Raw genomic sequence first — 14,421 nt, 5'->3', positions numbered from 1 at the left:
TATCCTCTGTCAGAAAAAAAAACCGATACTAATTGCTGAATTTTTAGGAAATTGAAATGAGAATGAAAGATAATTAAGCCTCAGTTTAATCTTATCACCCATAGAAATAAAATAGCGGTAAATTTTCCAAAAAACCATAAAAATGCCTATTTTGATAGCTTTTCTAAATTAATCTAAAAAATTAGAAAACATTTTGTTTAACAAAAAGCAAACTTAATTCCTTTGTAGAGAATTGAATGAAGTTTTTAAATGTGTCCTTGAATATTCTGTACAGTGATCCGTTGTTGAGATATTGATAGTCAAAGTCGAAAGTATGGTTTTTGGTTTGATGACTTATATTGCAGTCTAAAAAAAATCGTAGAAGTTTGAAACAAAATGAATCTTAAAGCCAAATAAATAGTCTTTCTTAAAATAATAATCATTTTATCGGAAAAAAATTTTCCTACTTTCTTAGGAGAAAAGTAAAAACAATTAAGCTATTTTACTAGAAGAACAGAGCTTTCATATGCTTTTTATTTTGTCATGATGCGATCATTTTTTACTGAGATGCAGCCTATCGAAAATCACTAAAAAAAAATCACGATTTTTTTTTTGTTCCCTTAATTTTTTGGGCTAGTGTATCAATTATCAACACAAAACAAAAATGTATATGCATGCACCAAGACACATGAAAATTATACACTTCATCAAAATTCTGTCCGCAGCTTGATTTAGCTTCTATTCCTATCGGCAGCTGCGTTTTTTTATTGCATGTAAATGCCAAATGCGGATACGGATAACAATGCCAAAAACACACAGCTAGTTTTTATATTAAAAAAAAAATACCTTAAATACTTTCATTGCAAATAACAAGCAAAAAATAAAAACAAACAAATAAATAATTTCAAGACAAGATTCTGACACACCCTGTCAACAAATTTTACTGAGACTTGTCAAATTCATAGCTGTATGTTTTCCGTTTCTTAAATAAAACAAAGTTTTTTTTTTTTTTAATTTCTCAACTCGTTAAAAAGTTATGAATTTAGCAATGAAAAATAAAAATGTGGCCCACTGTGCGGCGTAGTAGATGAAAGCGACTTTAACCAACCAAATCAACAATGGATTGTAGCCCCTTATAGCGCTGGGGCCTGATTCCACAATAGTGAGTTTTTATTTGTAGGTAGTAGGTACATACGCTGCCTCAGTTCCGATTCCACAATGGTGAAAGTGGATTTTTTTGACTGACCAGGTCACCCTAAGCAGGGCCGGCTTTAAGGCTGTGGGGGTCCCGGGGTGGAAAAAAAGTGGGGGCCCCCTCTCATCTAACTTATTTTTTATAAAATAAAATTAAGATTATTTTTGGACCAGTTTTAAATTTATTGGGAATAGAAGAAAACTACCATTAAATGGTATGAAATTATCTCTTAAAGGTGGCTTTGTGCCAGCCCTTTTTTTTACCTTTAGTTCCATTTTACCAATCATTTTACTTTAACATGGAATTTCTTCAAATGTGGAAATGAGCTGGGATGTTATTCCAATCATGCTATGTGATTGTTATTTCCCTATATTCTTTGTATGGGCTTTTAAAATGATCTCTCATTAAAACTCATATTTTCAGGTAAAAATTGTTAGTTAAAAAATTTCTTTGGAAACAGAATTAATATAAAATGACGTGATTCAAAGGATTCCTTTACTTTTTATGAGATTATTTTTAGAAAGCCGCAAATTCATGAGGTGACTTTGGGGAAATTCAACTTCTAGTTTATTTGACACAGTGTCTCCCTCAAAATATTTATATCCATTCAATATTAACCCTCTGTCGGCACACGGGTGCGAATTTGGCAGGACAAAAATAAAAAAAAATTACGATTTTTCAAAAAAGAGTGGTTACAAAAAAATCTCTTTATAAGGGTGAAAATATTTTTTTTCGGAATTGTGAATACAATATTCGAATTCCTCGGAATATTCTACATTTATTTCATGCTTTGTTCTCTAAAAAATATTGTGACCGAAAAAAGTTCTAGCGACACGAAAAAGTATAAACCAAATTCGTACCCGTGTGCCTATCATGTCACAAAAAAGAGGTGTGCCTACAGAGGGTTAATATACCCAAAAATCATCCCCCAAAATCTTCTTATCTCATCCCGGGACACCCTGTGTATGTATCTTGTTGAAAACTTTGAATTTAAAATCAATATGAATTGGAAAAACTTACAACTTTTAAAGAAAAACAGCTTCACAAATATGTTTTTATAAAATCAATCATTAAGTAGTGTAAATAAGGGAAAAATGACACTGTAAAAAAATTATTTTCGAAAAGGTAGGTCGTAGAGAGTTGATTTTTCTTTCTCGATAGCTAAATTTGTTAAAAAATAGCAGAAGTGTTAAAAAAAATTTAAAAAATTTAAATACGCCTACGTACAATAAGCTCATCAAACAATTTTTTTTTTAGGATTTCCGACAAGGTCTTCAGATTTTGGAGAGCTACTTAGAAACAGAGCAAAGGATAGTCACAAAAGAGGTTTTTGAGAAGTTCAAATGCTTTTTTTTCTATGAATAAAGCCTGTACTATATTCACTACTTCCTCAATAGAATATACAAATTCTTCTTTAGAAGAAAAACTAACCTTTTCTTTTTTCAAAGTTTTAAAATGTCTACTTTTGTACTTTTGCACTATTTCAGCCAATGTTCTTAAGAAGTCTTTAAGGACTTGATAGAGTAGAGCAAATAAATTGCATTATTCGAGGGTCGGCAAACTATGAGATCGGAGCCTTTTGAAGGTGAACACTTTAGATTTCTTTGGCTGACAAATACTTCGTGTGATTTAAGAAATAGAACGCTGTCAGAAAAAAAATAGAAAAAACTTACCTGTGTTAACAAAGTATGCGCTAGCAATTCATCCGTTTCATTTTGATCCTTCATAATATCTGCATTCGGATGGAATCCAAAAATAGCTGGTTTTGCTATCAAAGGTAATTGTTTGGTGAAATTCACATAAGCTTCATTCTCTCTAAACTCCGGCACATAATACACCTCAGAATCATCCAAATAATAGACCTTTTCTTCATCAAACATTTCGGGACAATAAAATCGATCCAATGTAGTTTTGAGCGTTCGTCTATCCCAATCATCTGTCACTCGACCACCATAATTACATTCTCCAGTTAAATATCTTAATGCTTCATAATTCACACCAACATATTGATCCAAAAACATTCTCAATTGCATTAAACTTATTCTTAAATCAGTTTCATTAAATTCATAGGGTATATTCCATCCAATTGGTCCGAAATATCGACGTTCTTGAATCACAGCATGAAAGAAACACAACGAATAGATGAGTCTTTTAAATGTGGTTGGCTGTTTACAATTCTCAAACCATTCGGGATCATTAATCGGATCAGTTAGAAATGAACGAATTATATTCGAGCGTAATCCTTTTGGAGGTTCATTTGTCATTTTAATGCCATTTTGCAATACTACAACGGGGAAATGATCAGCTGGATATGATGTGAGCCATAAACGAAAATCTGGATGTGTTTGATCGGGCAAAAGTGTTTCGCAGATTTTCTCTAAAACTGGCATAAAGCTTTTGGCCAAGTGACAATTTTGTAGAACTACCCAATTGCCAAATTTAGTGCCCTCATCAATGAGTTTCACAGCTATTGGACCTTGTCCTTGGCCAAGAGACAGTGAAAACAATCGATTTGAGCCAAAACCTTGATCATCTGCAAACTTGAGGAGAGTTGCTGTGGGATCAGCACCTGGCGTTAGAATAAATATCAAAGGTATGCAGCAATGTGAGTCGCTAAAAGAAGCTTGCAAGTCAAATTGTGGTGGTTCCACAAATTGTCGGCCCATTTTTTCTACAGAGAAAAAAATTAAAATAGAAAAAATTAATGTTAAGACATCAAATTTTAGATCATTCTTAAATTAGCTTAACTAAAATATTTTATTGGAAAATTAGAACTAACACTAGATAAGGAATCTTAAATAAATCACTGAAATTTGGAGAAAATTTTTAAATATGTATTTTTTTTGGCAAGTGGATTTTTTTTTCGAAATTAAAGCAAATAGATTTGTATTTTTTTTCCTGAATGAATGGTCTGTTAATTATGAACAAATATCTGCATTTCAAATCCAATTTTGAGAATTTCGTCAAAAGATATCGGCTTCGGAATGTAAGAAAAAATAAAATGGACGACTGGGTCGCACGAACGTGCTCTTAGAGTTAAAGTTGCTTAAATTTTTAAGACTTTTTATATAGAAATTTGGGAAATGTAGGTATATAAAAACAAAACAAAAAAATATTGAAAAAAAAATATAAAAATCGGTAAAAAAAAAAAATTAAATTAAATCTGAAATCAAATTGCCCTCCAAAACAAGTATGCAGTTTTATTTGATATATTAGGGCGCATTTTTAGAAAAAAAATTTCAAAATCGTTAGAGCCGTTTTTTTAAAGACTAATTTTTTATAAATAATTTTTTGGAAAAAAAGTTTTAAAATAAAATTGGTATGCCATTTTGTAGAAATCACTAATCAACACCTAAAAACAAAATTTCACAAAAAATGTATATCCCGTTTTCGAAAATTTGATTTTTGAAAAGAAAATTTTCAAAATTTTTTTAAAAATCCAAATATTATTTTTTTCGAAATTTTATTTTTGGTTTATATTGAAATTATGTAAATGCTTCTTCACAAAAAGTTTTGTTGAGATCGAATTAGTAGTTACGGAGCAAATCGGATTTAAAAAAAAACCGGTTCTTTGGCAGGTACCGCATATAATGATTTTCGAACAAATTTTTTTTCATTTGAAGATCGACTTTGTCTTAAAACTTACATTTTAATTTTTTAAACAAAATCGTTGGAGCCGTTTTTGAGCAATTTCAATTTTACTTAAATCGGTATATGACAAGTACCGTTGTTTTTGGTAAAAAAAAATTAATTCCAAAAACCCCTCTGGGGAATCGCCAAATATTGGTACATACCAAGATTGACATCAATTGGTCCTTTTAGTTTTTAGTTATGAATAGAGCTTAAACAGTCCTTTTTTGATGTCTCACTCAGGGGCGTACGTTGATTTGTGGGGGCCCCGGGGCAAGACTAAATTTTTGGGGCCCCTTTGATATAGAAAATAAGAACAAATAAAAAAGTACGTATACGCCCACTTATTTTTTTTTTTTGGGACCCCTGATGTACCTATCATTTGTTGGTCGCTAAAATTATGTAAGTAATATTTTTTGGGGCCCCAAGATAATATATGTAATTTTTCTGTCAAAAAAGCGATTTATTTTTTTGAGACCCCTAAGGTAATACTTTTTTTTTTGAAATATTATGTGGCTGGCTAACAATTCACTGAAAAATATAATTTGTCTCTCTTGTGTCCGAAGTGATTCATTTCAAGTATCTTATCTTTTTGCTTCGATACTTTTATAACCAGTTGCCTTCTCTACATTGTCTCCTTACAGGGCCCTGGCGTGTTGGGGGCCCCGGGGCACCGCCCCACTTGCCCCAATGCAAAAAATAAAATAAAAAATACTTTCTACAATGTCCTGCTATAACTGAATCCTTGGCGATCATTGAAAAGGAAGACTTTATCATACCCGTGCTAAAGGAGAGAAGTTTAGAAAATACACATTGTTTAAAATGCGTCAACAGAGGTAAAGCACAAGATGATCTACTTGGCTTTGAATAAAGTAAACATCTGGCCTACGAGTTGTGCTAATTAAACGAAACTGGAGCCTTTTTCTTGTCGAGCTACATCAACTACATCAGCTACATTAACGACTTAAAACTTCAATATCTCCGTCCGTTTACAACCTAAATCGAAAATAACTATATTCCCTATACGATACCTCAGCGCTCAGCTCACCGGCAAAATCTGAACATTGTCTTCTAGTGTAAAGTGCCTTTTAGTCATTCTGAACACTTTTTTGAGCTAGAAGATAAACATTTAAAAACCGGTCAAGAAAGCGACCATATTGCTTTCTATGTCATTGAATTGAAATATTGAAACAAAAAACTAAATAGGTACCTTCATCTGTTTTTGATACCTACTTACTACTGCCTTCATAACATGAATATTGTTAAAAATTGTTAAAAACTGTATGGTTACACTGGTCGGCAACAAAAATATAGCTTGAACCAAACCCTACTTTTCGAAATGATTTTTGTGTTCTAAGTCCGAATCCGAAGTCAAAATTTTACTGGCACTTCACGTTTTCGAAATACTTGAATATTAACAGGTCAAAAACTCGTTTGTTTGGTACATTTGACGTCGAATAACATCACCGTTAAGTTATTTTTTGCAAAACTACTAATGCAATCTGAAAATGCCATATTAAAACGTCCTTAAGGTATTTATTTTTTATTCTCAAAGACATTGAAAAAAAATTATGATAAATATCTTGCTTGTTTTTTTATTTCAAAGTAGGTAATAAATGGTTTTTTGAACCAAATTCGAGTTTGTGTCTTCGGATTTGGACTTAAAAAAAGCAACATATTACGGAAATATATATATAATTTTGACTAAACATAAAAAAGAACTAAACTGAAAATTAGTTTTTGGGAGTTTATAGCGAAAAAATGATGAGTATAGGTACCTGAAAAATTAGACGTGATGCATAGAAAAAAAATGTGTAAACAGTTTTGAATTCAGCACACTAAAGTCAATTAAAATCACCTAACAAAATTTGTGCTCCCGACTTTTTTTTGCCAACCAGTGTTATCTTTTATTTAAGAAAAAAAACAGGGAAGATAGATTTTAAGCCTCTTAATTGGTTCAACAGTGCAGAGAAGGACGTTTATCAGAAGCCTCAGGGTCACTCTTATTTGGATTCCAGGCAACAGTGGTTTTGAAGGCAACATGACCCACATGAACTGGCCAAGCAAGGATTGGCAAGGCAAGCGAATAGAAAGTGGTTAAGCTTGACCAGTTGCTCAGTATTTAGAAAAAATTGGCCCACCTATAATAAGGCCAAACAAATAATTTACTCTTAAGATCCAGAAAAGGCATAGGCAGAATTGTTGCAGAGTCCGCAGAACATTGTATATATACCTACGGTGACCATCCGTCTAATTTTTCGGATAAAGCATTAAGCCTAGTACGCTTCTGAAGCAAAACGAAAATTTTTCAAAGCCTCCAAAGTCAAAAAACTTTTGCTGCAAGAAAAATAGCCTGGACAAATAAATTAGAGTGTCAGGTTGCTACATCATCTAAAATGTTTTCGAATAGAGAACAACATATGGAAGAGTAAAGAACCCAGATTAGTTTCAAAACTTTTAAGGAAACGTTAAAACTTAAAAGTTGTGCTTAAGATCATACATTTTCAAAATCATTTAAAATAAAATTAAAATGTTAAAAAACAGCTCTCCCGTTTTTTAGAAGTTATCAACAGGCATTATTATAAAACCATTTTCTTGATTTCTGATTTCCTAAACGACTTAAATGATTTCAACAAAAACGCTCCCATAAATTCGTTTAGGAAATCTTGATATCAAAATAAGGAAAAACTATGAAAACTCATTTAAAAAAATTTAATTTTTTTTTTTTTGAAAAATCAATATTTTCAAAACGATCCAACGAATTTTGTATCTGTCCCGGGTGTCGCTTCCAGAAATATGGTCACCGTACTATACCGCACAGTACGGCATTTTGAATTAAACCGTGGTACAAATCATATTTCTCAATTTTTCGCCCCATAACAGGCTACTTTTTAATGAAGTCTATCTACACTTAGGAACAAAAAAATGGAATGAAACTTTGCGTTCTGTAAAAACGATAATTGGTCAGGATGTAATTGACATATGTACATGAATGTTAATTGGACCATTAAAAAGCTTGAAACAAAAGCTTTAAATCAATGGTAGCTAGAAACTTAAAAAAACTTTCACTTTATAACGATCCAATCAACATAAATAAAGTATGTAAGGAAAAAAAGATTGATATTTAAGCAGAGAGTATCAAAAAAATTTAACATGTGAAAAAGAAAAATGAAGTGCAAATTATTGACAGATAGCGATGATACTATCGTGTGCATTTTTATGTTTTTACCAACAACTCAAAGTAAAAAATTCAAGCTTTTAAATAAGACCATGAGACTTGAAGAAATATTATTTCATCCATTGCAATTTTTATTTTTAGTAGGTATAAAATAATTTATTTGATTCCGTTTTTTTTGCGTTTGTATTAATTAGTCAACCCAGTTCGCCACACCATCAGTTGTTAGTTGCGCTATTTGGTTAAACACGAATTTTGTTGCGATTTTTATTAAAAAAAGTGAACTTTCTAAGTGTTTTTTTTTTTTAACTTAAAAGCGATTAAGGTGAAAAATTTTGATATGGATATTGACATTCAATGTATTTATGGTATTCTAAAAAAAAAATTTAATTGTATATGCAACTTTTTTTTTTGAAGTACACACTTATAAAAAATTTTTTCGTCGTTTTTTTTTTAACATTAGTGTTTTTAAAATAGCGCAACACGCCGCAACATGGTCAAACCTACATATATATTATTAAACTGTAGGGTATGTGGAACAATGTTGCATTGCAAGAGTTTGCCCGAGTTTTTTTGCTTTTGTGTTTCGATGTAGTTCCAGCTATACCTTTAAAAATATGTACAGAAATAGTGTTTCAAATTTCAAAAGAATCATTGTAGTAGTTTTGAGGTTTCATAATCTTTGAAAACGTTAGTTACGATTTAAAGTTTTCAACTCTGGAATAAAACCTTCGTAAGCAACTTGGTCAATTTAGCTCCAATCGACCTAAAATGTTGGCACAATATTCTTAAAACACAGTTCATTCAGTTAAAAATAAAAAAAAAAAATTTATTGCAAATAAAAAAAAAGAAACTGGGTTTCCGTGAAAAAATTATGTTTCAGTTTTTTTTTTTTTTTTAATATCTTAGGAACTTCTTTGATATTTATTCGAATGAATTCTTTAGTATTTGACTAAAAACTACCATGTCATTAAATAATGATCAAAAAGGTCCATAATATTGCAAAATTTTATACAGAATTAGTTAAAAAAGAAAAAAAAATGTCTAAACTTAATTTATCAAAACTACTTAATGAAACAACTTGAGTCAAAAAGCAAAACAAAGAATAAACTACTAGCTCTAAGAAAAGTTATAGCACAAGACTGTACGTGCATTTTTTGATTTTTAATAATTTTTTTCACGGCTAATCGGGAGGTTAGCACTTAAGTGGGTTTTATCAAGAAAATGGAAAATGTTCCTTCCAAATAACTTTTTAGTCATTGGGTACCTTTTTGAAGCAAAAAATGTGCCCAAATATTTTTGGCCAGGTTTCAGACCAAAATACCGCACGTGCAGCGGTGGTTTTTAGGACCACAGCAAGACAAGTGATTGCAGTAATTTTTTTTTTTTTTTGTTGAAAATCGGTTAAGTTTATCGGTGGCCGTCGCACAGTGGGACGACCCATAGCAATAAATAAAAAAGTCATCTATTTTAGCGGTACTTTTGAGTGATTGGTAGGACATCTTAAATATGTACTTAGTCTAAATGCGTTAAAATTATTTGGAATTGTAAACTCGTGCAAAAGTTACAGAGCGGCAAACAGTGACTAGTGGAAATTTTTCATAGACAGTGTTTTTTTTAAATTATAATTTAAATTTATTGCTAATCTTATTGTGCGCATAACTAATAATTATGCCATGGATATTAATATTGATAAAGGTATAATAAATCATATTTTGATATAAAAAATTGTGTTTACTTCGTGGTTTATTTAATATGAAGTCTGGAGTGCATGAATTTTTTATTAAATGTGAATTTCGGATTTAAGTGAGGTTTTTAAAAATCGCTTAAATTTTCATATTGATATTTTTCTTGTTTTGTGATGCTCTATATGTATATTAAGTAAATCATGAAAAGAAGTTTTGCGCAAATTTGCTCTTTTTTAATTATTGACGTTTTTGTAGGCTTAACTCCAACAATAAAAAATTATGATCTTTTAAAAACGTGGATTGAAAGTAAGAAATCCGCAAAAATAATGAGTTTGATGCTTATTAAGCAATCCAATTTGCAACTGAAAATCAAAATAAAGCTTAAGAAACATTAAAAAAAAATCAGAAAAAATAAAAGTTGAACTCCAAAAAAAAAGTTCGCTGCTCAGCTCTTTTATTTCCATAGCAGGTGGGGGAGAGGGCATTTATAGCGGGTTGCTGCATGTACTTTTGAGTTTATAATATAGATATTAAATGTAATAAGTGATAACAGGCAAAATAATAAGTTTCCAATCATTAAAACAAGAGATATTAATTTTGCCGTTTTTCCCATACACTCGTCCCACTGTGCGTCGGTGGCAGAAGCCTAAAATTTTCGAAGACATATTTGTTTTTGACATTTCTGACTGTTTTGATCGAAACTTCGTTATAACTGTAACAACACAAAACAAATTAATAAAACAGGCGTATCGAGTATCTACAGCAATTAAATTATCTGTCGATGTCCTCTGGCTCTGACTAGGAAGAGAGCACAATTTTTAGGGAGTGAATCTTTCAATGTCATAGTAAAGCTCTCAGAATCAGGACATCCTTAAGCTGCTCTCCCTATATTGAAAGCGCTGTTAGGTAGCAGGTTTTCAATTCTTGGTGAGCAACAAGAGGACTCATTCAGATTATTTGTATAGCAAGCAGCAGGATCTCTTAAAATAAATTGATCGAGCTCAGAACCCCGGCGCACCAGCATTCAGTTGGTCTCAGAAATGGAACAATATAAAATAGGGCGGCTTGCCGACACTTTCTCTCGGTGAATCCCGTCATCTCATAAGATAGGAAAATTAACATTAGATACTTATATAAGAATTTTCTTCCTTTCATAACTCCTTTGGTCTTATCTTGATATTTTTATTTTTTTTTTTTTTTTTGTCAACAGGCACACACATAATAAAAAGTAGGAATTTCATATAATAGAAATCCTTTTTCATACATACATTATTCGCAAAGATAAAAGTGATAGATATTTATATATGAATATATGTATGGTTACTTACCTAAAACAAAATGCAACACAGCCGGAACCAATTTATCGGAACGGAATACCCTCAAAATGAGAAGTTTTTGAAACGTCGTCAATTTTTCATTCCACGGCAATGGAATGACAGCATCCTGGGGGTTTTCTGCATCAAAATAACCCTTCCATTGGCCAATATTATCCTGTACATGTTCGCGAATTCCTTTGAAATTGGCTGATGTATTTGTTAGTCGGCAGATCTCATCCCAACATTTGGCCGGAAGCCATTTAGCTGGATTTGCCAAAGGATTATCGAGACCAATGCCACCAGTCAACAGGAACATCCATTCAGAGTTATCGATTTCACCCTCGGACTTTAGCAGGTTTATATTCAAAATCAGCGAAAAAAGGAGCTTATCCTGTGGTGGTGAGAGGTAAAAGGGGGGAGATGGTGTGGGTAACAATTATGGGAGATGGAACATAAAAATAAATATAAAGAAAAAAAAAAAAACAAAGACAAAAATTAAAAAAAAAAAGTGGAATCAAATCAACAACAGCGAACAGCAAATCCTATCCGCATAAAACTTTATATGGAGGTTCCGTTCACATCCACATCCACACACCCAACGAAAACAGAGAACCGTCCATATAGATTAGCTTACCCTCTCGAACAGACTGCGGCAGATGTTGACGTACAAGCTGTAGGTAAAGTGCTTCCGCAAATCCGCCATCCTTTCTGTCACATCGTCCACTTTGTCCGTGTTGTCAATTGACGCTGTATAAAGCCCCACGAACCAAGCGAGACTGTACTGATACATCGGATCGATATTTGCCAGTTCGGCTGAAAGTAAATTTCGTTGGTTAATTAAAAATTCGTTTGTGCCATGTCCTGGACAGAATTTCTGTCGTCCAGGCCAGGCGTTTGTTGTTTGTTCGCGTCCAAGAGAGGGCTTCGTTTTTTTTTTTTTTTAAATAGATATATACGAACCAATGGTAAAGAATAGTATTGTAGAATGAGCAGCTATGGGGGTGTATCCCAAGCGTGCAATGTCGATTTGTTTCTCTGTGACTTCGGTGATGGCTTGTTTTTCGTTGATTTCGTTTGCCAATGCCTTTGAGGAACTAAGCACTTGGACAGCGGTCTCATCCTCTAGAATATTTTCCGCTGACGATAGAACTTCAAGGATTTTATTTTCTGTCTCTTTTAGTGTTCGTTTATTTTCAGCACTCTGAACGATGAGAGTGTTTTTTTCAGCCTCCAAGTCGGGACGTTCACGGGCAACAGTGATGGCAAGGATCTGATCCTGTAAACCTTGTGTTGTTATCATGAAATTTAAGAGTGTCACCTTGACGGCAACTTCAGGTAGGTAATGTGGATTTCTTAACTTTGTTGTGATGTAAAATCTGACATTTTTGATGAAAAATTAGTCATATGGAAGAACCTTTTACTAACATTAAAGTTATTTTACCTGAATTCATGATTGTATTCGATGATTGAATCACCAAGTTTTATACATAAAGCTCCACCTTGTTTAAAGAGTTGTTTCAACAAAATAGACTCTAGTAATGGATCCAAGTCTTCGTTTATGTTTTCTAATAGAACTGGTAGACCGAATTGTATGGCGTTTTCGAGAATTCGGGTGTAGTCGGGTTGATTTAAACGAATTACACAGAGTTTGTTGCCTTTTTCCATGTTTTTTACCCATTTGTTGGCTTGACCTTGGGGATCTATCATTAGAGGCCAACGGCGAGAATTTCTAAAAAAGAAATAAGTTTTGTTTTAAATTAAAGTTTATACGAGTAGATACGCAATCATTCAAATAAGAAACTTGATTTGCTGGAAACTTCTGACTAAGTCCAAACTAATTTCTAAAAAAAAATAAATGCACGATTGGTTCACACATACATTCTCTCTTTTGTTATAAGTAACTTGAAAATTTCAAACTTTTTAAAAATTCATAAACGAAAAAAAAAATTGAAAGTCGTTAGAGCCTTTTTTTAATCCTAGCTACCTAAGTAAATATTTTGAAATATTTTTCAAACAAAAAAAAATTGGTATGTATGCCATTAAAAGGACATAATTACCTAATCGACACATTAAAACAAAGTTTTAATAGACGACCCCAGAAGTTTAAAAAGGAAATAATTTCCGCATAAAATTTATCTAAAAACGTGTAATATTAATGTTTTCAAACGTCGTCAGAAAACAGGTTCTGTGCTTTTGTTTAAAATGAGTAAATTGAAGCGTTTTTTTATTTCAAACAATCATAATTTACAAAAAAAAGCTAAAAAAAAATACCTTATCATTATTATATCATTATATTAATTTTTTTATCTTACAAGCTTACAAAAAAAATTATGGAATTTAAAAGCCAAGTATTTCTTCTTAAGAATAAAATCATTTTTAAATTTTTACAATGCGCAAAAAGTATAAAAATAACACTGTGCTACAAAATAAAAAAAAAAAAAAATACACCCGAGAAATAACATAGTGTAGGCTGTTCGTATGGTCGAATAATGCATAAAAATATTTTTGTTATATTTTTGGAACCCTCCATTTTTTTTTTTTATTTACAAAAAACCATTTTTACAGACCTTGCGGTGTAATCTATCAATATTTCAGTCATTTTTCTAACAACTTTCAATATGTTATATGTTTTTTGAAAGAGGATTTCCAGACCTTTTGAATGATGTATATAAGTCTATTGCTTAAACAAATTATATATATTTAGATTTTTAATTGTTATAATTTTAAAGATTTAGCTTGGTAAAAAAAGTCATTTTTTTCAGACTTTTTCAAAAATCGCTTTTTACACGTTTAATGCCAAAAATTAAAAAACATACATACAATCATGAAAAGCCACATTTTCTATTTACGAAAAAATAGCATCGATTCCGCAGTTTTCAAATTCAATAAAAAAATACGCCAATTTGTGCCTAAATGTATATTCTTTCAGAATATAACCTTACTTTATTTTTTTGTTAGTTTTATTTTGCAAAAAAAATTGGGTAAAGTTGAAAAAATTGGGAAAAAATCACTTTTTCAAGATTTGTGGGATAAAAACCTACACTTAATTTGTTTAAGCAATAGACTTATATACATCATTCAAAAGGTCTGGAAATCCTCTTTCAAAAAACATATAACATATTGAAAGTTGTTAGAAAAATGACTGAAATATTGATAGATTACACCGCAAGGTCTGTAAAAATGTTTTTTTGTAAATAAAAAAAAATGGAGGGTTCCAAAAATATAACAAAAATATTTTTATGCATTATTCGACCATACGAACAGCCTACACTATGTTATTTCTCGGGTGTATTTTCAGTGTCGCACCGTGTAATTTATTGAAAACAATCATTTTCATCAAAAAAAAGCAAAAAACACATGAAATTTTATTTTCTTACGTCATTAATTCCATTTTACTTGCTCTATAGGGCAAGTATTGGTTTCGTGTCGAAAAAAAAA

The 14,421-nt window shown here is 31.5% G+C and overlaps 1 protein-coding gene and 1 long non-coding RNA gene across 3 annotated transcripts in view; one reads left to right on the top strand and one right to left on the bottom strand.

Annotated features, from left to right (window-relative positions):
- Positions 1-14,421, bottom strand: part of LOC129915456 (dynein axonemal heavy chain 7) — a 119,538-nt gene that overhangs the window by 41,329 nt on the left and 63,788 nt on the right. Inside the window, exons 23-27 of one of the 2 annotated variants that reach the window (XM_055995014.1) lie at positions 12,425-12,712; positions 11,944-12,359; positions 11,618-11,796; positions 10,996-11,374; positions 2,848-3,845 (exon numbers count right to left, since the gene is read on the bottom strand). In XM_055995014.1, coding sequence (XP_055850989.1) covers positions 2,848-3,845; positions 10,996-11,374; positions 11,618-11,796; positions 11,944-12,359; positions 12,425-12,712 — 2,260 coding nt within the window. Of the gene's footprint in view, positions 1-2,847; positions 3,846-10,995; positions 11,375-11,617; positions 11,797-11,943; positions 12,360-12,424; positions 12,713-14,421 lie in introns of those variants that run through there. The other variant, XM_055995009.1, reaches the window with a different exon arrangement.
- The window catches only part of LOC129915738 (uncharacterized), a 279,418-nt gene that overhangs the window by 212,290 nt on the left and 52,707 nt on the right, over positions 1-14,421 (top strand). The gene's annotated exons all lie outside the window — the stretch shown is intronic.

Source organism: Episyrphus balteatus, chromosome 1 (assembly GCF_945859705.1).
Source record: "Episyrphus balteatus chromosome 1, idEpiBalt1.1, whole genome shotgun sequence".
Classification (NCBI taxonomy): domain Eukaryota; kingdom Metazoa; phylum Arthropoda; class Insecta; order Diptera; family Syrphidae; genus Episyrphus; species Episyrphus balteatus.
This window is presented reverse-complemented; position numbering and strand designations above follow the sequence as displayed.